This window comes from Ursus maritimus, unplaced genomic scaffold (assembly GCF_017311325.1).
Source record: "Ursus maritimus isolate PB19 unplaced genomic scaffold, ASM1731132v1 scaffold_12, whole genome shotgun sequence".
Lineage (NCBI taxonomy): Eukaryota > Metazoa > Chordata > Mammalia > Carnivora > Ursidae > Ursus > Ursus maritimus.
The window spans coordinates 30,786,922-30,810,999 of record NW_024423564.1 but is presented as its reverse complement, the minus strand read 5'-3'; the positions used below and the strand labels follow the sequence as shown (position 1 = coordinate 30,810,999).

The following is a 24,078-nucleotide window of genomic DNA, read 5'->3' as shown; positions in this document are numbered from 1 at the left end:
TGGCAAACGATGTTGAGCATTTTTTCATGTGTCTGTTAATAAAAATTGTTAAAATGCCTATGCTGCCCAGAGCAATCTACACATTCAATGTAATTCCTATCAAAATACCATTGACATTTTTCACAGAGCTGGAACAAACAATCCTAAAATTTGGAAGGGAAAAGACCCTGAATGGCCAGGGGAATGTTGAAAAAGAAAACCAAAGGTGGGGGCATCACAATGCCTGACTTCAAGCTACATAACAAAGCTGTGATCATCAAGACAGCATGGTACTGGCACAAAAACAGACATACAGATCAGTGAAACAGGACAAAGATTCCAGAAATGAACCCTCGACTCTATGGTCAACTAACCTTCAACAAAGCAGGAAAGACTATCCAATGGAAAAAAAAAAACCAGTCTCTTCAATAAATGATGTTGGGAAAATTGGACAGCCACATGCAGAAAAATGAAACAGGACCATTCTTTTACACCATACACAACGATAAACTCAAAATGGATGACAGACCTAAATGTGAGGCAGGAATCCATCAAAATCCTAAAGAAGAACACAGGCAGTCATCTGTTCGACCTCGGCCGCAGCAACTTCTTCCAAGACATGTCTCTAAAGGCAAGGGAAACAAAAGGAAAAATGAACTACTGGGATTTCACCAAGATAAAAAGCTTCTGCACGGCAAAGGAAACAGTCAACAAAACTAAAAGGTAACCTACGGAATGGAGAAGATATTTGCAAATGATATAGCAGATAAAGGGCTGGTATCCAAGATCTTTAAGAATGTATCAAACTCAATACCCAAAAAACAAATAATTCAGTCAAGAAATGGGCAGAAGACATGAACAGACACTTCTCCAAAGACGACATACAAATGGCCATCAATAATATTGTAGTATGTATTTCAAAGTTGCCAAGAGAGTAATCTTAAAAGTTCTCATCGCAAGAAAAAGAATTATAAATTTGCATGGTGAGGGACAGTAACTAGACTTGTGGTGATCATTTCCCAGTGTACACAAATACTGAGTCATTATGTTGTACACCCAAAACTAATATAATGTCATATGTCAACTGTACCTCAGTAAAAAAAGAAAAGAAATTAGAATACTGAAAGGTCAGAATTAAAACAAGATTAGGATGCATATCTTATGGTTTCTAGTTTCTGGTTGTAATCAGCAGACTCTTCCTATTACACTGAGGTATGCTGTTTCAAGAAGCATGAACACTCCTATCTTGTCATTAAATGTTCCCTTTCTATGTATTATTATTTTGGTTTTAAGTAATTTTATGTCTTCATTTCTAAATATGTAAAAATATATACTCTACAAAATGTAAGAGGCATGGAGGAGGATATATGATGTAAAGTTAGCCATCCACTCAAGCCTCACATCAACTACCTACGTCCATCCTCAGTTGTGACCGTAGTTACTAGTTTATTCTATATTTTTCGTGAGACAGATAAAATAGATGTATATATTCACTGTATTTAAATTTACTAGTAGCAACTATGTATACTGTCTGCATCTTTGTTTTTTCACTTTATGCTAAATCTGGAGATTTTCTCATATTAGTACAAATAGGGTTTTCCCTTCCATTGTAGTGACTCTAGAATATTCTTTTGTACAAATGCCCCATGATTTCTATCACCAGTACCCGATGATATTTTTTTCTAATTTTTTGCCATACACAAGTGCTACAACATACATCCTAGTATGGATGACATTTGGCATATGGACAATTAAGTCTATAAGATAAGTTCCTAAATATGAACTTGCTGGATCAAAAGTATGTGCATTTAATACCTTGATATATAATTATTCTAATTTCCACTTACTAGAAAATATGGGAGATTTTCTATTTCTCCAAATCCTTGGCAACCTAGGATCAAATGTGTTTTTCTTTGCTAACCTTAGAGATGAAACAGGAGCCTCATAACTTTATTTTGCACATCACTTCTTATTAGTAAAGTTGAACATATTTCATTTCTTCTAACATATTTATCCATTTGGGGGACAGGGTTGTTCTTTTTCTCACTGCTTCTTTTAAGCAGTGAGAAAAAGAAATTGGCTTAAAGAAATTATATCATTTTTTCTGATATATATTAAAATGTATTCCTCATTTTGCCATTTGTATTTTTACTTTGTTCGTATTTTCCTTTTTTATTTTTTGTTTGTTTTAAATTCAATTAGCCAACATATATGCTTATGTTTTTCTATGAAGAACATTTTTTCTTAGATAGTTGAATTTATCACTATTTTCTTTTATCTATCTTAACCTGACTTATTTCACTTAGCTTAATACCCTCTAGGTCCATCCAGGTTATCGCAAATAGCACATCCTTTTTAATGGCTGTGTAATAGTCCATTGTAGGTATATGTGTGTGTGTATACACCACAACTTCCTTATCCATTCATCTATCAATGACACTTACATTGCTTCCATATCTTGGCTATTGTAAATAATGCCGCAAGAACATAGGGGGCATATAACTTTATGAATTAGTGTTTTTGTTTTTTTGGGTAAATACTCTGAAGTAGAATTATTGGATCATATGGTATTTCTATTCTCAATTTTTTGAGAATTTTGTTTCCATATTGTTTCCATAGTGCTTGTAGCAATTTACATTCCCACCAACTGTGTATGAGGGTTCTTTTTTCTCTATATCATTGCCAACACTTGTTATTTCTTGTCTTTTTTATTTTAGCCATTCTGACAGGTGTGAGGTGATACCTCATTGTGGTTTTGATTTGATTTCACTCCTAAGTAGAATCTAAAAAAAAACCAGATGAATAAACAAACAAAAAGCAGAACCAGACCTGTAAAATACAGAAAACAAACTGATAGTTACTAGAGTGAAGGGGAGTGGGAGATACAGGCTTCCAGTTACAGAATGAGTAAGTCAGGGGAATAAAAGGCACAACATAGGGAATATAGTCAATGATATTGTAATGGCAATGTATGGTGACAGATGCTAGCTACACTTGCAGTGAAGATAGCACAATGTGTAAACTTGAAAAATCATGATATTGTACACCTGAAACTAATGTAACATCATGCGTCAACTATACTCAGAGAAAAAAAAATTAAAATATATTTTATTTATTTCCATTATGTCATACTTAGAATAAGTTCTACCTACTTGAATATTATTTTTTTTAACTCCCCCCTATTATTTAATTTTATGGTATAATTTTTTCATGTTTATATCTTTGAACCATCTGAAATTTACTTGGTATAACATGTAAAGAAGACCTTAACTTTTCTTTTTCAGATGGCTACCTATAGTTCAAACATCCTTTGTTGAATATTCCATGTTCCTTCACAAAAGAAAATGCCTAAATTATCATCTGCTCACTTTCCTCATGACTTTGCACCGACTTTTTTTTTTTTTTAAGATTTTATTTATTTATTTGACAGAGAGACAGCCAGTGAGAGAGGGAACACAAGCAGGGGGAGTGGGAGAGGAAGAAGCAGGCTCCTAGCGGAGGAGCCCCATATGGGGCTCGATCCCAGAACGCCGGGATCACGCCCCGAGCTGAAGGCAGACGCTTAACGACTGTGCCACCCAGGCGCCCCTGCACCGACTTTTTAAGTCTGTTTTTTGACTGTTTCAATATTCAGATGTTAGTACCACAATGCTAATTGTTGGGATGTTTTAACATGTGGCTAGAGCTAGTTCCCCTCTCATTTGTCTCTTTTTCAGGATTGCACTGGATATTTTTGCTTGTGGCTTTACCATAAAAACTTTAGAATTAATTTTTCTACTTTCTGAAAAATAATGTTTGACATATGTTTTGGATCAAATTAAATTAACATATTAAATAATATTGATATTTTAATTTCTGTCAATTTTTGCATCATATTTTAAAAACTTTCTTTGTATAAATTCTACATACTTGATGATAATTTTATTCTGCAGTATCATATTAGTTTTGATGCTACTGCAAATTTGGTCTTTTTTTCCACTGTATCTTTTAACCTGCTTCTCAGTTCTTCAAATTAATTTAATCAATAGTAAGCTTGTCTTTTCTGTGTAAGGCCTTTATATATTTAGATAATCACTTTTTAGTTTTAAATTTTTGTTAAATGAAAGTAACATGACACATATACCTCAAAAATGAGTCACAGCATAACAAAAGGAGCCTCATTTCATAATTTCCTAGGCAGGAATTCTGAGCCTATTCCATTTGTGATCTCAGAATTTTAAATCCTTCAATAAGCATTTTTTCTTGGACTTATAAAAGGGAGAGTTCACTTTTGAAAATTTCCAGTTATCAAGCTGGGTTTTGTATTTAACACTAGTAGCTAAGCTAAGCATATCCATCTACTTCTCTATTGTAATGCTCTTTGATAGGGTTTTTCAGTATTTCCATGTTTTGACCCTGATGGTAGGACTCTATGGCTCATAACTTCCTAATATTTGCTCAGGATCATCTCACTGAGGGTGGGGAAATGTGAGAGCTAAGTCAAGACTGAGAACTATCACAGAAATGTGTTCCAATTCTAATGATGCCTTTTGGGAGAGAATGTAGGTTTGATCCTAACTAATTCTCAGTTCTAGGTAGCATGGCCACACCCACCTACAAAAAATGGGAATTGCTAACAAAGTGTAGAAAAAGGGCTGTCAAGCTGCATGTTGGAATAAGGAAGACTATTCCCTTATACTTTATAGAGTAACTCACACAGATCTGGAAATAAATGCAGCAAGTTATACGGCTTTCAGGATTCTGTATTTCATATCAGGTATAATCTGATACTTTCAGACCCAGTATATCCATTTTAGATATATCTGATGGTTGTACTAATATCCTAAGGACTATAGGACTAACTTCCTACTCACTCCAGGCATTATGAAAACATACTATAGTCACTACAAATAGCAGCCTAGCAATCTGGGGATGCCATTTGTTCACTTCAACGACCAACATTACAGAAAGTGCTAGCGTCTTGTGGATTTAAAGATCTCAGCAGGATCCAGATGGATCTGAGGCATTAAATGAATCATAGGTCTTTATGATTCCACCTGGGTTCATGATTTTTATTAGTTTTGGCCCTCCTCTTCCTGAGGAACCACGGCACTGTCCACTGGGCACTGCCCAGGCTCTGGGCAGACTTACCTTTAGCTTGTGCTTCAACATTTTTTCCTGCTCCCTCTGAAGGTTTTCTCTATCTCTCTCCAACTTATCTCTCAGTTGGGCTATGTTTTCCTTGAAGCTTCTCTCTTGAGCCTCCAGTTTTTGCTGTTGCTCCTTGTATTTCTGGCTTAGCAGCTCCACTTCCTTCTCAGCTGCCTCCTCCTTAGCCTGTTCAGCTGTTCCACAGACGTCTTAGAGAGAGAAGAAAGCAACAATCAGGTCTGCTGATTTTATTTTGCAGTATTTTGTTTGTTTTGCTACAACTGCAAATTTAACATTTTCTTACACTTCTCTTTTACAATCTTGTTTACTATTTCTTTAATTTGATCAAAATTAAGTCTGACTTTTGTATGTCACACTTGAGTAATCACGGTTTTTCTTTAAACTTTTGTTAGAAGAAACTAATATGACACATGCTTCCAAAGTAAGTCACAGCATCACAAAACCCCTCATTTTATTAATCCCTAAAAGGAATTCTGGACCTAAGTCATTATGAGCCCAGAATCTTCATCCCCACACCAGGCAACTTACTAGGATCTGGCATTTCTTTATCTAACATTTTACCAATCACATCAAAGATCCATGGACCCAACGAACATTTATCTTCCTTATTTGCAGCAATCTCTTTTTTTAGTAGCTGTATCTCTGCATGCAACTTCACAGATTTCTTTAGAAATCCTTCATTAAGAAGTTCTTCTTGGATCTATAAAAGAGAAGGAGTCTACTTTTGAAAATCCTCTATTATCAAGAGTAAAGGTTTTAACAGTTTCAGCACTGAAGCACCATTGTCTACTATTCTATCACCCGAGAGTGCTCTTTGATGAGACTGTCCTGGAGAGTGGGAGTATCATGGTTTACAACTTCCCACGATTCCTTTAGCACCACCTCACTAAGAGTGGGGTGGGGTCAGACTAGGTCAGACCTGAGAACTATCCTCAGGAGAGGAGTTCCAACACTGGGGATGCCCTTCAGAGTGATGCAGGATTAATTCTAATTATTTCTCAGTTCCACTGAGGTAGCATGAACACACATGTCTAACAAATAATGGGAACTGCTGCCCCTCTGTAGAACGCTGGTTATCAAGTTCCAAGTTGAGCTGAAGAATGATTTTCCTCTGTGCTTTGTAGGATAACTCACACAGATCTGGAAACAAATGCAGCACATTTTAGAGCTTTAGGAATCCTGTATTTCAAGTCTAATCTGATACTTTTAAGACAAGATGGAGTTCTTTCAGGTCTGTTTGATGGTTTAACCAAGAATCCTAAGGACTAGTGGACTAAGGCCCTATTTAACTGGGGTCCAATGAGATCACCCTAACAATCACCACAAACAGCAGCCCGGCACCCTCAGGGATGTTAACTGCACACTACAAATTCTCACAATACATTAAAGCCCTGGAGTTTGTGGATTTAAGGGCCTCAGCAGGGTCCAGACGGATCTGAAGTTTTAATGAAGCATGTCTTTACGATTCTCTCTGGGGTCATGATTTTTATTAGTTTTGGCCCTCCTCTTCCTGAGGAACCACGGCACTGTCCACTGGGCACTGCCCAGGCTCTGGGCAGACTTACTTTCAGCTTGTGCTTCAACATTTTTTCCTGTTCCATCCGAAAGTTTTCTCTTTCTCTCTCCAACTTATCTCTCAGTTGGGCTATGTTTTCCTTGAAGCTTCTCTCTTGAGCCTCCAGTTTTTGCTGTTGCTCCTTGTATTTCTGGCTTAGCAGCTCCACTTCTTTCTCAGCTGCCTTCTTCAAAGCCCACTCAGCTGTTCCACAAATATTTTAGAGAGAGAAGAAAACAAAAGGTCTGATTCTAGCCTCCTCAGCACAGATACCAAACTGACTGAAAAGGTAGCTGAGAAACCTCTGAATTACGTGGGTTACCAAGAGCATATTTCAGAATGTGATCGAGACGGCCCTCCTTGTCTGCCAAATTTAAAAAGACAACTCGGATTGTTATATTTAGCAGTGCCGTTCCACAGAAAGAGAGGAGGCTCTTTGTTTCAGGAAGGTTTTGCTCTCATCTCTGTCTGAAGGTAGTGCAGGAACCTACCCACTCTGCTATGAGCTCAACCCTGCACCTGTACCTGCTAGGGCCTTCTCCTGATAAGTGAGGAGAGCGTCTCCCTGCAGGATGGAGTTCTCTACTGCCACCTGGTTCTGTAAGAACTGCTGGAGAACTTCATTTGCCTGAAGAAACAAGGAGCAGAGACATGTCATGTAGCAAAAATCTTGTCTTTTTAGGGAAATTATCATTCTATAAAGTCATAAATCTGGCCTTGTAAGTTTTGCATTTGCTTAGATATACCTCACTAACTCTCCTTCCATGGCTCCAACATAAATTATGAGTTCTTTTGTGATAACTGAAACCTTCCTGTGGCCTCCTTCCTAGCACTCCATCTTTCTCTCCAGGGAAGCCTTCCACTACCTATCCCAGGTACAGCCAACTAGACTCCTGCGCATGTATGAACAGGAACCCCCTGTTTTCTCAAACATTTGCTCAATCTCTTTTCTGACAGGAAGGATGCTCATACACCCTTTCTTAACTAGGATAACATTTATGGATACTTTCATCTTAAATCTCTTACTCCTTTTCGAGGGTGCTTTACCAAGCTGCCTTTCCAGTTTTGAAGATAGCCCATTACTCTGAGCTGCCCTACCAGCTCTCCCACTTGCTGGTAGTATGACTTTCGGCAACTTGTTTACTTCTTTGTATAACACATTTCTTGACTGCATAACTATAGTATCTAAATTATAATAATATTCTGAACATTAAAATGACAATCCAACGAAAGTACCTAACTATGGGTTACTTACCATATGCGTGGTATATGTCAGCCATTATTATAATTATTGTTATTGTCATCATAATCATTACCATTATTTTTACTATTTGTTCATGAAACGATAATCATACAATTGCCTAATTATTTATCTTCATTTCCCATAATATCATCTTGAGAACAAAGATAGAGTCTTTACTCTTTGTAGCCTCTATACTCAGCAAAGAAATGATCACATTGTTTGATAAAGAAAAACTGTTCTCTTTAATCCAGAATTCCCAATTCTACATGCTTTCTTGGGAAGAAATATTTCTGGTCTCTTCAACAATATATAACTAATTGTGGATAAAAACTAAAAGGGTGGCAATATCACCATGCTCTGCTTTCTCCCTCAAAATGGTGCTGTAATCTTAGATTTTCAGAAAAAGCAAATACCCTTTGACTCTAGGATTCTGACGACTACCCCTCTCTCTTTATTCCTCACCTTAACCCCTTTCCTGGGCACTAGGTTATAGTCCGATTCAACCTTTTCCTTTGCTTCTAAGTAAAGATGGTATCCTCCAGGAACACAGAAAGTTCCTATTGAAATGCTTTTCATCAGGGGCTCTGAAAGTTGCTTAAGCTGTGCCTGGGAATATTTGAAAGAAGCATCTTCATTCTGCAGCAAGAAATCTTTCTTTCTTTCCTTTACGGTGTCCTGCCAGGGAAATGAAGAAATCCAATAGAAAGAAGCTGTTAGGAGGGAAAGTCCAATGTTGTCTCTTAGAAAAAGCATCATGATCATCTATGAGTAGACTAGAACATGGAATGGACCAGGAGTCAAGAGACTTTTAGTCCTCGTTCTTTTTTTTTTTTTTTTTTTTTTAAAGATTTATTTATTTGAGAGAGAGAGAACATGCATCCAAGTTGGGGAAGGGGCAGAGGGAGAGGAAGAGAGACAGAATCTCCAGCAGGCTCCCCACTGAACACAGAGCCTGACGGGGAGCCCAATTCCGCAACCCTGAAATCATGACCTAAGCTGAAATCAAAGAGTCAGACACTCAACTGTGCCACCCAGGCACTCCAAGAGACTTTTAGTCCTAGTTCTGATCTATTCTCTGTGGAAAGCGCATTAACTCTCTTGGATTCAGGCTTATCATCTGTAAAAATGATGGGGTTGGAAGACATGAACTCCAATTTTACTTCTGCTGTAGTATGATTAACAGTGACCCAACCATCAACAATGAACAACAGAAAGTTGAATTGTGGATGGAAGTAGTGTTTTCTCAAAGGATTTGGGTTGCTGTGGATGGAAATGTGTACAAAGAAAATCAAACACCCAGTGATGACTGAAGAATACTCTGAACAGAGTTTGGAATCCTTCATGAGTCCTTCCCCCAAGGGTTCAAGTGTGTGAAGATACAAGCACAGAACTTTTTCCTTGAATTTATAAATTGCAATCCAAGGGATGGGATATGCCAACAACGTTAATGAACTGGAGGTTCCTCAGAGGCCTGCAGATGAGAACTTGGTCAGGCTGACACCTTGTTTTTAGCCTTGTGATACCATGAGCAGAGCACATGACCACCCCGTGCCAGACTTCTGACCTATGGATTGGTGAGCATATTCATGTTTGCTGTTTTAAACTGGAAAATTCATGGCAATTTTTAATGCAGCAATAGAAAATTAATAAAATGCCTATGTTATAGTAAAAAGGTAATCTATAGCCTATAGAGCCCTGTCTCACAACAATCAGGCTCATTTGACCATGATAAAGAGATGAGCAATTTGATCAAAAATATAGGCTCTAAGCACCATTTCAGAAGGGGAGAAAACAGGAGTGCTAAATGCTAAGACAATTACCATGAGTTTTTTCTGGAACTCCTGCTTCTCATCCTTGAAGGAGTGCTCCATGAACACTGCAATGGCTTCCCTCTCACAGTCTGCATGCACATCCAGCAGCTCCTGGAGCGTGTCTGTGGGGAGCGTCAGTCGCTGGACCATCTGCTTGCTGTAGTGGTCAGCTGCCTTCTGCACGGCAACTGAGTTCTCACGCTGAGCCAGAGTTGTCACCACGTTCTCTAAGCAAGGCACTGCTCCAGTATTGATAGTATCCACATAGGTTACCACCAGAGTTCTCAGCCCTGAATGAGCCAGGAAATTTGAGGATAAACACCAAGGTCTCAATCATTGGCTTATAGTCTTTATGGAGCATCATTCTAAGATCACAAAAAACCCCACCTTATTTACAAGGAAATTTTATTTTCTCCTCTTGGGAATCTATTCCTTTCTAACAGCATTACTGTTTTTCTGTTCTTTCTTTTATTGTTCTCCATTTCATCATATTACAATTTAAATGACCAATTATACAATATGCACATGGAAACCACTGGAAAAACGGTTTCCCATTCAATGAGAATGAAAAGGAATAGGTTATATGGGTGAAGTAATAGACACAGACAAGACCAGCTACATAATTTGTGTGGCCCGGTACAAAATAAAAATGTGAACTCCTAGTTGAAAATGATCGAGAAGTCAACAGGGATAGAGAATCTTAAAGCAAGTACGGGCCCATCTCCACTCAGGGTACTACAGGAATGCTTAAGTCACATGCCCACAAAGCCTGCCCTGCACATAAGATTACACACATAATTCTCTGTCTCAGTGGACTTGCAGGAACTCCTAGCTTCCTATTTATGGCCTGACTCATGTAAATTTGCAAAATAACTGCTTTCTCCTTAAAGACAAGAAGTTATCCCATAGGATTCCTCAATATACAGATGTCCTCTCTTTAACTGCAGCTTGCCTTCTTATGATTAGTGGATTAGGTTCCTGAGATATATTAAGTCTCAGCAGACCCTCACATAGGGAGACTTTAATCAATAAACACACATGGATATCTTTTCTTGCCATGAACATCTGCTTCTCCATAGTTACACACAGATGTGAACAAAATCACTGACAAATTCAGGGTATAATCAAAGCTCCACCACACACACTGACACAGAGACATGCTTTGGGACAAAGGTGACTCACGGCTCCCAGTGACAATGATTCCTTCTTTTAGGGTCTTGGTCTTTGTATGATTGAAAATATAGGTACAGAATTTCTTTGATTGCTCCTGGAAAGTACTGTCTAGCTTGTCTTCTGGCACCTTCTCAAGATGGAATAAGAGATTTCTGTCACTTGTAGGCCGGTCAAAGATGAAGCACTTCCGTTTTGGAAAGAACTGCCTGATACACTCCCTGGGCAAGTTGGAGTTCTGGATTTTGGGATTTGTGCCTGCAAAGGTGGAAAAAAACCTGATTACTGAAAAGTGGCCTTCAGGTAAGGGGGTCAGGACTTTCATTTCCAGGCGTCTTTGCATTATTGCAGCTCCTCTGCCTGTGAATCTCCTTTATTCTAATCATGAGTTTTGCAAATCAATCTTGTGCCAATTTACCGAAGTCAAGGAAAATTCCTTTCTGAACAGAGCTAAGAGTCAGTCAATGAAGTACTTCAGGAGTGGAAGGAGAGGCATTCAGCCCAAGTGAAGAAACTTATGATAGTTTCCCTAGCATTTTTATGGGATCCCATGGATTAAGTATCTAATAAATGTTTATTGAATGACTAAGAAAAAAAAAAGAGTCAGAGGCGCATAAATACAAAGAACAAACTGGTGGTTGCAGAAAGGATGGTGGTGGGGTGGGAGATGAGGAAAATGGGTGAAGGGGAGCAGGAGGTACAGGCCTCCAGTTACGGAATGAAGAAGTCAAGGGGATGAAAGGTACAGCATGGGATTAGTCAGTGATATTATTACAATGTTGTCTGGTGACAGATGGGAGCTACACTTGCAGTAAGCATAGCATAATGTACAGAGTTGTCAAATCACTATATTCTACACCTGTAACTAACGTAACACTATGTGTCAACTACAATTAAAAAAGAGGTCAGAAGTACTTTTCTGATCTTATTCCCATATCAAAAATGAAATATGGGCTTTAAAGTGATGACAGAGCAAAAGGATAACATTTTGCTGGGGAAAATGTTAGGAAGGAAATAAATGATACCCAGGTCAGTAAAGAAAAACTTTTATAAGCATAAGCCAAAAACATATCACCCCATAAACATGTTTAGAGATTCCTTCAACTGAAATCTCTGAAGTATACTTTAAATGTAATTTGAGACCTCATCATTTCCCTATATCAGACCAATTCAGACTTCATAGGACCTTACAGAGCAATTCTGTGGCACATATCAGCTGTTTAATGAATAAATAAAAATTGATATTCCCTATAGATCCCTTCCATTATCCACTTTGCTAAATATAACACATGTAATACATTTATAATACAAAAATAGCATATTGTATAAGGCTACAAAGCAAAAAGGATGATGTTATAAGAAAGGTTACATGAAGGACTGACAACTGGAAAGATATGTCAACATTTTTTCTGGACCTGTTAGTGTGTAAATATCTTTTCTATGAAGAATATAACTATATAGGCACTGGTAATATCTATTTATTAAATATTATCACTTTATTACTTTAAAATCTCTAGCAATTGGAGCTTAAGCTCATTAAAGAAATCAGGGCCCAATATTAGATCAGATAATCTATTAATCAGATAAAACTATTAAAATATACTATTTTACTGTTTCAATTACTATATTATTATTACTATTGAAATACATTTTAAAAATAAGTAATTGATTTCATTGTGATTTTGTTTAGCAATTTCCAATCTGATGAGCTTTTTTTTATTTTCAATAAAGAACAGGAAGAGCACTTGACAAACCACTAGAGTATGTGGGCCTCAAGAAGTTATAGCACTGATTGAAATCTGGAAATTTTTTCATGTTATTAATTAGCATTAAATTATCTGATCTAATACTGGGCCCTGAATTTCTTTAGTGAGCTTAAGCTCCAATTGCTAGAGACTTTAAAGTATTAATAATCCACAAAGCCCAATCATCATTAGCACTGGCTTCAATCCAAATTCAAATAAACATTTAGGTCAAATGCTGAATGATGGGGCTCAGTTGATCCCATCCATTAAAAAACCTGCCACCATTTAAGCCATACTCGGAGACCTGGAAGCAGCTTCAAGGCATCCTCCAGGTACTCATCTTCAGTTATGAAGAGTCCATTTATCTTCATTTCCAGTGTGAAATCTCGTAGAGCCCAAATAAAGTCTGGAAAGAAACTCACAAACTCTGTAGAGTCGTCTACCCCACTGAACTTTGAGGACGACTTTGCCCTGATTAGCTGTGATAGTTCAGTCACATAGCTGGGAACCTAGCTAAGGAAGAAGTACTTTACACCACAATTTCCAGATCTCAGACAGAAATAAATTTTATAAGCACTAATTTTTATTCTGGGCCCCCCCCCCAACCCCCTTCTGCAACCATGACAGTTAAGTCACAGGAAAGATGACATCTCAGTTGCCATTCCTGTAAACTCAATGAAACTTGGTGTTTTCATCCCTGGAAGGATACTGCAGCTGCTCCAGGGCCTGGTTGTTGATGGTGCCCATGCTGTTGTAGACCAAGGTGCTGCTCAGAAGCACAGTCAGGGCAAAGATCTGTGAGTCATTCTTAAGGTCAATCTAAAAAGCACATTAGACAAGGGACTTAGAAGGCTTATTCATTCATTCATTCACTCATTCATTATTTTGTTACTATATATTGCTGAATCTTAAGACAAAGAACACATGTTTTGAAGACAATCATAAATCCAACCTCATTTTTAGTGTTAATATAGTACCCTCTCAGGGCCTCAGTATCTTAGCTATTAAAAGAAGTAAATGACATTGTCAATATGGGTAAAATGTTTAATGCAGTGCCTAGATGATAGTAGACATACAGTAATATGAGCAATTATTTCTATAACAAATTTTTCTTCATATTATCTATATTTGCAACACAAATGCTATTCAAAAAAAATTCAACAACTACTCTTTAGGCACCTATAAAATGCCAGACACTGCATTTGGTTGTATGGATACAAAGGTCTATATGAGAGTTCCTGTACTCAAGATAATTTATGAAGGGGCAGATAAACATGTCAACATATAAATACGACCAAGATTATAATCTCTCACATGGAAAAAAGTACCATGTAACTTCAGAGCAAGAAGTGACTATGTCTGCCGGAATATGATGGCCATATGGTGAAAACTGTTGCACTTCAAAAAGCTGACAGACTGTGGACATGTAGATGTGAAGGGATCATGCAGATGGAAGGATTAACACTACCAAGTCAGGATTATTAGAAAGTACAGATCCTAAAAAATTGTTAGAGTTATTTCTGTTTGACTGAAGCAGTCAGGGATGCAGATATGGAGGACGAAGCTGGAAACAAGATTAAAGGAAAGATCTGAAGTTCTTTGAAGACTAGGAAAATAGAGTCAGGTATCTCAAAGCACTCCACAATTCTAGCGTCAGCCATTAGTTCTGCTGCCATCAGCAGATTACAAAACGGTGTATTTTGTTGCCTTGTACAAATGCAGTTATCTAGATTCTATGCCTACCAGACTTGATCTGGAAGACTGAAAAACGTTTTCATATTTTTGGGAAAAAACTATTTCCTCAAGACCTTATTTTATTAGCCCTAAAAGTATCGAACTTAGACTGCTTTTTTTTTTTAAAAGCAGGATTTGGGCCAAATAACACTCTATTTCAACATCAGGAGAATCATTTTGGTTTTATACTGAAGTTACTATTGAGAACTTCAAAGCTGAGCACAGAATCTCTGCATACTCTCTCCCCATATTTATGGAAGCCAGATATTTACCAATGCTACTTTGAATATAGGCTGAGTAATATAAAATAGGAAGGCAAAACAATTTGTTGCACTTAATACTATAAAGACAAAATACCCAAGATTATATCAGGTAAAATAATTTCAGTGGGTCAAGGTCATTCTTTCATAGAAGTCAGAGATGAGGTCATCTCCAAAACCAGAGACTTGAACTAAAACCCTTTATGAATGCTCTTGGTATAGCTGAAGCTTTGCCTGAAGAGGATTTAAATAAATTACTTTACTGAAACCCTATTTCACAGCTCCTACTTCTAAATCCATCATTTCCACGTGCTTGAACTGGTAGCTCCCACTGACCTCATGGGTTACAGTTCAGCCATTATTTCTTCTGGGAAGCTTTCTCAAAGTCATATGACTGGATTAGTTGCCTACTCTGTGCATGGTACCCTGTACTGATCACCCTGTGTACATGTTGTTTCCTGCAGTTAAGCTCTAGGCATTTGCCCTATTTACTTCAGTGTCTGTAGTACTTAGCACAGAACCCTGGAATTCAGCTGTTTGGTTAAGTATTTATTAAACTGTATGTTTATCAAACTGTTAAAAGTAAGAAGATGTTGTTCTTACATACCCAAATATTTGAGCTGATCAGAGAAGTTCAGGGAAAAATATATTCTCATTTTCATACTTGGATTTAAAGTTTGCAAGAAGAGGTAAGAGAATTTGAATTGAGGTAGCAAATGAAAAGTAGAGTCAAGAGCAAAGAAGATTCCCTCATGACTTTGCCTTACCCTTTCTATATTACCTAGACCTTCAGTGTCCAGAAGGACCAGGGTGTGGTTCAGCTTGGAGGGGTGGGGTACACACCACATCCAAATGCCCTTGGTTTCAGACCTCACTGTGGAACCCAGGACGAAGCCTGCAAGAGAAGAGGAGAAAGCAACATGGATGTATGGGGATCCTTAGAGTTTAGTGAACTGAAGTTCAGCACCTAATGGTGCTGAGCCAGAGAGGAGGTAAGATATTTGGAAAACAATGGCTGCATGGTCTACATAGAAAGATATGACTAGGGGCGCCTGGGTGGCACAGCGGTTGAGCGTCTGCCTTCGGCTCAGGGCGTGATCCTGGTGTTATGGGATCGAGCCCCACATCAGGCTTCTCCTCTATGAGCCTGCTTCTTCCTCTCCCACTCCCCCTGCTTGTGTTCCCTCTCTCGCTGGCTGTCTCTATCTCTGTCAAATAAATAAATAAATAAAATCTTAAAAAAAAAAAAAAAAAGAAAGAAAGAAATGACTAATGACTAATGGGGCCAGAGGCAGATTCTCCTAAAAATCAGTAAGAACTAAACAAGACAACCCAATTACAATTTTTAAAAAGACTTGAACAGGTATTTAACAAAATAGGAAATACAAAGGACAAATAATATGTGAAAGGGTACTCAACCTTATTTATAGTGAGGCACATGACATACAACCAAATAGTCATCAAAACATAAAAGTCCAAAATTTTTCTTTGGATGTGAGAATTCTTAATTGCTGCTAATAAACATGTAACTTGAACAGAGAGTTGAAAAAGTCATTGATGTTATCTGGAAATCCTGAAGAAGCATATCCTCTCTAACACAGAAATTCCATTTTAGGGTATATTATATAAGAGAAGTTTGCATTTGTGTACCTATGCATCAGGATAAAATTACAAGAATACCTAAGACAACTTTGTTCATAAAAGATAAAAGATACTATAATGCAGTGAAATAAAGAAATTATAGCTACATACTAAAAAAATGGATGAATCTTATAAACTTCTTGTTGAGTACCGAAGACATCGAAAAATACATAAAATTTAATTCCATTTAGGAAAACTTCCAAACTCATTCTACCAAACCAGCATTACCTTAATTCCAAAACCAGACAAAGACCCCACTACAAAGGAAAATTATAGGCCAATATCCTTGATGAACATGGATGCAAAAATTCTCAACAAGATACTAGCAAATTGAATTCAAGAGTATATTAAAAGAATTATTTACCATGACCAAGTGGGATTTATTCCCGGGCTGCAGGGCTGGTTCAATATTCACAAATCAATCAGTGTGATACACACATTAATAAAAGAGAGGATAAGAACCATATGATCCTGTCAATTAATGCAAAAAAAAAGCATTTGACAAAATATAGCATCCTTTCTTAATAAAAACCCTCGATAAAGTAGGGATACATGGAACATACTTCAACATCATAAAGGCCATATATGAAAGATCCTATCACCCCTTCATGGGGAAAAACTGAGAGCCTTTCCCCAACAGTCAGGAAGAAGACAAGGATGTACACTCTTATCATTATTATTTAACATAGTACTGGAAGTCTTAGCCTCAGCAATCAGACAACACAAAGAAATAAAAGGCATCTGAATAGGCCAGGAAGAAGTCAAACTTCCATTCCTTGCCATTTGCAAGGACATGGATAGAGCTAACAGTGTATTATGCTAAGTGAAATAAGTCAAAGAAAGACAGATATCATATTGTTTCACTCATATGTGGAATTTAAGAAACAAAACAGACGAACATATGGGAGGGAGAAAAAAAAAGAGAGAGGGAAACAAACCATAACAGACTCTTAAAGATAGAGAACAAACTGAAGGTTGACGGTTGGAGGTGGGTGGGTGATGGGCTAGATAGGTGATGGATATTAAAGAGGGCACTTGTTGTGATGAGCACAGGTATTGTATGTAAGTGATGAATCACTGAATTCTACTCCTGAAGCCAATATTACATTGTATGTTAACTAACTAGAATTTAAATAAAAATTTGAAAAAAATTTAATTCTATTTATATCAATTTGGAAAATGGTACTTCGTTATTGGAGAAAAGAGGTTTTATGAACAAATGGGGTTGAGGTTGTTCATTAGATGATGACATTAGAGGAGCATGACCAGTCTGCACTCCCGCTAGTTCCAAGCAAATGGCCCTGGTCCCAGGACAATACTCACCATGGTTCTGTCCTGCCAGGCGGTTCATCAGGTAGGATTTTCCTGTCCGATACAGCCCTACAATGCCTACCACCACCACAGGTTGAGAAATCTTGTCAAGAATCTGTAATGCTTCTGGATTCACATTCAGCTGCTCTCCGTGGTTTTCCACTAGACAAATGGGTGCTGTCATGGTGGATCCAGATGCCATTGTGACCTGTAATGCAGAAGAGCCTCTCAGTAGAATGTAAGATCCCAAAGCCATCTTTAATGGTTATTCAAGGAACGTGTATATCTACTTCCTACTTTTTTGTACATTTTTATGGGAAAAGCATATAGCCTGGCACTGGCAGATCACAGATCTCTTCCTCTAACATGCCCATAATCCCTAGTGATAGCGATGATGGCACATACTTGTCTCCAGTCATTCAGTTCTCTAAAAATAATGTTCTTGTTCAGGAATCCCTCTGCATGAAAAACCTTGGTAAGAATTTTTTTAAGGAAAAAAAAGATATGTACATACATAAAAAGATACATACATCTATGTATAGATCTTTTAAAAATCCCTTAAAAAATCCCTGGAAGTTAAAGAATTTTATCTTTTCTTACTAGATAAAGTAACAGTAGTACAGATATTTCAGCTAAAGGATTGGTAGAGGCTTTATGGTCAGTCAGTGGCAAAAGCAGGAGTTGAATAGTGATCTCACAAGTTTCCTGATGGGGCAACTGCAAGGGTTCTCTATTGACTCATCACGTACGAAGCCATTATAATGCACAGCGTGATCTGAACAGATGTTATTATTCCTGCACAGTCATCAAGCCACCAATCTATTTCCAGACAACCCATCTATTTACAGGGTGTTATGTCTCATAGGAGACTTCAGTTCATCTTACATTTTGTAAAAGGCATAACTTTGACATCCAGTCTAACTTAGTACCTAATTCATTACCTAATTCATTATATATTTGATGAACCTGATGCCATGCTCAATGCTGGGGATATAAAAATGAGTAAGAGTCCCAACCTTCAAAATGCCTTAGAATCTGTATCAGCTAGGCTTTGGTTCGCCTGTGAACAACAGAAAGCCCTAGAAAACCGTCCCTTAAAAAGCTAAAGGTGTACTACCCTTTTTCACAAGTGTACAAAGATAAAGATTATACTTCACAAAGTCATCAGGGGCACTGGTTCCTTGTATTTCTTCCTTAGCCATCTTTTAACGATGCCACTTTATGGTACAAGTTGACTCATCATCACATGTCCCTTCTATCCAGCAGAAGAAGAAAGGAGGAAGGAGGCTAGGTCACCTTCCTTTAAGGATATCTCCTGGATAACTGATCACGTACAGATCATTTCAGCTCCGATTCTAGTTACTACAATTCTTCAAGAGCTTATGGTATATTGGAGAAGACAGGCAATAATCACTGATTGTAGCATAAGTAGAGAAGTGCCATGATAGACATAGGCATGGGATGGTGTCTAAGTAAAAGAAAGGTGATCTAATATAGCTTGAAAGAAGGAATCAAAAGACACAATTTGGGGGCGCCTGGGTGGCACAGCGGTTAAGTGTCTGCCTTCGGCTCAGGGCGTGATCCCGGCGTTCTGGGATCGAGCCCCACATCAGGCTCCTCCGCTATGAGCCTGCTTCTTCCTCTCCCACTCCCCCTGCTTGTGTTCCCTCTCTCGCTGGCTGTCTCTATCTCTGTCGAATAAATAAATAAAAAAATCTTTAAAAAAAAAAAGACACAATTTGGTAAATATGACAACAGGAGAGAGTTAAACATGAGAAGAGACAGCATGTGTGATGATTTGGAAGATTAAAATGAGAGAGAGGCATCTAAAGTGACTCCTAGATTTTTACCTTGGATAGCTGGGTAAATGTCAAAAAGTAAGAAAAATAGAAATATGTTTTTAGTGGGTATTGAATTTTTTTAGACATATTTAATTCTGCTATACTCACAGACATTAAAATAGAATTGTGTAGACCCAAATGCAAGCATTACCTGCTGGTAAAGCATTCAACCCACACTTTGTCATGTTCACTTGAATCTCATAACAGTAAGTTCAGTGGAGGTAAGGCCTCCACAATTCTCAGCACCTACTGGGCACTACATAAACATTTGCTCATTCGAATTGATGTGCAGCTCAGGAGAAAGGTCTATCGGGAAAGTTAGATATGAGAGGCTATAGTATATGCATCAAAACAGCAAGGATATTTTTATATCATCCTGCACCGTGGATACATAAAATAATATGAGTTCCAAGAGCCCAGGTGTCTCAGAAGGGTAGGTGGTGTGGGTATCCAGTAGGAGGAAGTGACCAACAAGACTAAATATATGGAGAGTTTACATGGAGAAGGACTAAACATATTCTTAGGTTGTGAATAGTCATTAATTTAACTTATATATATGTTGTATACCTGCCATGTGCTAGGCATTATTCTAGATGCTCTGTATCTAGCAATGAATAAAATGGATACAAATTCCTGCCTCATGGAGCTTTATCGTGTTAGGAGAAGACTTCTAATGAGCAAAATATATTACATATATAAATTATATATATAAAACATATATATACATATTATATGATATACGTAATATATAAAATGTTAGAAGATGATGAGTGCTTCTGGAGAAAAGTTATCAGGGTGTGAAATACGCAGGCAATGGGGATATGGGGTGTTCGGGTTGAATTCATACATAGGGTAGAAAGAGACAAAATGGAGGTCACCAGTGAGCTCGATGAGAACAGTGAACTGTTGGGGAAAGGAGCCTGGGTGGATAGCTGAGTGACAAGAGAGGAGAATGGTGAAAAATGGACCTCTCTCTTAAAACAGAACAGAAATACCTTTATAGTGACTAGTGAAAGATATGGTTCCAGAATTTATTAAACTGGAAGAAAAGGACACTTCTAGGCTTTATAATGTTTTTTGTTTATAGGCTTACAGAGAAGTAAGGCAGTAGTGTGGATGTTTGAGATTCTGCCCAGATCTGACAGAGTCCCACATCTGGGAAAGTTTGAATATTTTTCTCTCAGTGACTAGAGCATTTCATGAGATAAAGAGACAGAGACAGTCATGGAGCTTTGTCCCTTTATTTTCTCTATGACAATGCTGAGCAACAGTGTTCTACACTATTTCCAGCTCTCCATCCAAGGAGAGGTTTCTTTTACAGTCATTCAGGCAGTACTAGAGCCCAAGTGGAAGACACCCTCAGGCTCAAAGGTGCCCCAAAGGTTAGTCCACAAGTCAAAGCTGAGCTCCCTCTGCACAACTGAGCATCTGCTTCCTGTACCATTGTTGTGAGTCTGTACAATACCTAAGCACAATCCTGCATCATCTAGGACAGACGAATGCTGACATGTAACATCTCTCTTACCTCATTTGAGACACTAAATGAAATATTAAAGAGCAACTAAGCATAACTTCAGGATAAAGAATGCTTTTTCATACACTTCTCAACATTCTATGTTGCCTCTACATTTTGTGAAATTAGACACTGTCCATTTATTTCTTGTGAGAAACAAAAAATTATTAATTGCATGGCAAACACCCATGGCCTTTTGGCTTATAATACAAAGCTGCCTGAAGGCATTGGTAATATAGGGGGTGAGCTCCAGTAGGAATAAAACTAGAACAGGAACAAGAGTGACAAGTGAAGAGAGGCACCATCACATACTGTGTTTACAGCCTGACTGCCTGGGTTCCTATACTGGATCCATTCTTTACTAGCTGTTTGACCACTAAAAAAATTCATAATCTCTTTGTGCCTCTGTAAGTATTCTCATAAAATGGTAATACTAACTACATTATAGGTCATTGGGAGTATTAAATAATTCATGATAGTTATGACAACCTAAAACCATGCCTCATACATTGTAATTGTTATGTAAGTAAAACTAAGTATCTGAGGAGACAAAAAAGACAGAATTCCATTTGGACAGGAATAGTGACACTTCTCTCATCCAGGAGTCAATGTGAGTGTGAAGGAGACAATGACAGATGCAACCAAGGAAAGGGTACATCTCATGAGAAGGAAAAACAGGCAAGAGAGGCACAACAGGAAGGGCTGACAGGGAGCCTGATCACTAATGCAGAATGAGCAGGCACAAGGAACACAGAGCCATGTTGGGGCATCCCAGCACAGCATCTGGAGTGAGGCTACCAGGATCAAATTAGAAGGTTCAAATCACCTACTGTCTGTGAAACCCTGAAAAAGGAACCAAGTAAGCCTTGATTTTCTCTTTCATTCTTTTTTTAAAAATGTTATTTATTTATTTTAGAGAGAGAGGGAGCAGGAGCGGGGGGGGGGGGTTGGGGCAAAGGGAGAGTGAGAAGCAAACTCCCTCCTGAGCAGGGAGCCCAACTCAGGACTCACCCAGGACCCCAGGATCATGACCTGAGCCCAAGGCAGATGCCCAACCAACTGAGCCACCCAAGTGCCCCAAGCCTTGATTTTCTTATCAATATTAAGGGTAAAACAATAATTCCTTCTTCATCCATAACTGTATAGGCTAACAACGAATAGGCTGTCAATGAATTATTTTTAATTTTCAAGGGCTAATGTACTGTTTCTGTAATTAGCAACTGAGGCAATGAGTCAGTACATTCTGTCAGGGGTAAATTACCGAAAATTCTAGGCTAACTAAAAATCCTTTTCTTCAGAAAAAAAATCAGTTCATTAGGTTTTAGAGAGTAAAAAATAATGGAGTAAAGCAAGAGTTTTACTGCTGTGCTATAGAACAAACTGTAGATTTTTTTTCTTGGATTTAATATTTTTAAAAGCTTTGGGAGAAATATAAGAGATTACAAAGGTTTTTGTTTTGTTTTTTAACTGCAAAGCAGGACTGAGGTATCCAAGCTAAGACGATTTTAAATCCAAATTAAATAAGCAGAATGAGATAGTTCTATTAGACGGAGTTAGTCAATAGTTTCCAAAAGTTACTGTCTGTAAGAATCATCTGGAAGGACGGTTAAAAATGTCCAAAATCCATATTTTCAGCAAATACCACAAGATATTCTGATACAGGGACGCCTGAGTGGCTCAGTCGTTAAGCGTTTGTTTGGCTCAGGGCGTGAAACCGGCGTTATGGGATCGAGCCCCGCATCAGGCTCCTCTGCTATGAGCCTGCTTCTTCCTCTCCCACTCCCCCTGCCTGTGTTCCCTCTGTCGCTGGCTGTCTCTCTCTCTCTCTCTCTGCCAAATAAATAAATAAAATCTTAAAAAAAAAAAAAGATTCTGATACACTTTGTGTATGGAGTACACTATTTATAAACAGTGCAAGATAAATACGCTTAAACTTTAGGATTATTTTTAACAATCGATTAGCGTGAGACTGAAGAACTCCATACACCTCCGCTGTCTCTATGGAATATAAAATGTGAATAGTACAAACATAAACAGGAGACAACTTTCCGGGATTTAAGTGGTCAGTGACGCAAGGGCCATCCAGGCTGTTTTCCCGGCGCCCGGCAGGGGGCAGGCAGGACACGCCCCAGGAGGGAGCGACCCCACCCAGCGCCCCCCGCGGCGGTTGTGGGGGGGAGGTGCCCCCATCTAGCTGGAGAAAGGCTTCAGTCCCCTTCCGCAGCCACTGCGCCCGGCTCCCCGTGATGCCTGAGGGGGAACGATGCCTCAGAGACGCGGCGCGCGCGCTGTCGCCCCGCAGGCGCCCGGGTCCACGGGACTCGCTGAGCGGCTGAAGCTAAGCTCCCCGCGCCGGCCTCCCGCCGCCTTCCCGGGGCAGCGCGGAGCTTGCGCTTGGGCCTGTGCTGTTCTTGTTAGTTTGTTCACCAAAACGTGCCCGCAAAACCAAGTTTAGGAGCGAACTTACGTGGCGCGGGCACTGCAGTCAGGGGACAAGTTCTCAGCCGCTCTCCCTCGCCCCTCAGGCGCTCCGCCTGCGTCTGGCTTCTCAGGAAACCGCTTGTTCCCTTTGGAAGCGGGAGAGCTGCCGGATATTACAGCCATGCAGCCGTGGGTGGGGGATGCGGAGGACCGGAATCGAAAGTACACGCACAGTTTTTGCGGCACTAACTGCGGGGGTCTCGCCTGTTTCCCCGAGGCGGGAGAGCGGGGCGTATGACACTAGGCGCGGGCGGCAGGTGCGTGCGGTTCCTGCGCCTCGGCTGTCTGGGCTCTAAAGCCCAGCGGGCGCCGCATGCGCAGTCGGCTCCGCCGCCTCGGTCCGAGAGAGAGTGGCGGGCGGGAATGCGGGAGCTGCGGTGGCTGGCGCCTGCCTGTCTCCTAGGGGCGTTAAGGGACAGCTTTGTTCTGCTTTGTTCTTTAACTTCTACTTGCTCTTTTTTTTTCTTGTCTTGTCTTTTTTTCCTTTTCTTCGCCCCTATTTAAAGAACTACCCTTACTACTAATGTAAGTATTCCTTCATAACGATAAAAATACGTATATCATCCCTAAATAATCACTAGTATTTTGTTTCAATTCTGCAGTTATTTTTTCCCCTTTTATTCTATGATATAGGCAGATGGGG

The 24,078-nt window shown here is 39.0% G+C and overlaps 1 protein-coding gene across 1 annotated transcript; it reads right to left on the bottom strand.

The window, feature by feature from the left end:
• Window positions 1–553: 553 nt before the first annotated feature.
• LOC103662919 (guanylate-binding protein 6-like) lies at window positions 554–23,673 on the bottom strand (the record flags this gene model as incomplete). Its single annotated transcript, XM_040626586.1, has 13 exons — window positions 23,422–23,673; window positions 17,613–17,808; window positions 15,416–15,543; window positions 13,364–13,473; window positions 12,959–13,155; window positions 10,922–11,167; window positions 9,749–10,029; window positions 8,391–8,603; window positions 7,211–7,313; window positions 6,696–6,889; window positions 5,659–5,830; window positions 5,110–5,318; window positions 554–604 (listed from the first exon to the last, which is right to left on the bottom strand). Coding segments are annotated over exons 2-13 (2,094 nt in total), but the record flags the coding sequence as incomplete, so codon positions are not given.
• Window positions 23,674–24,078: the final 405 nt, after the last annotated feature.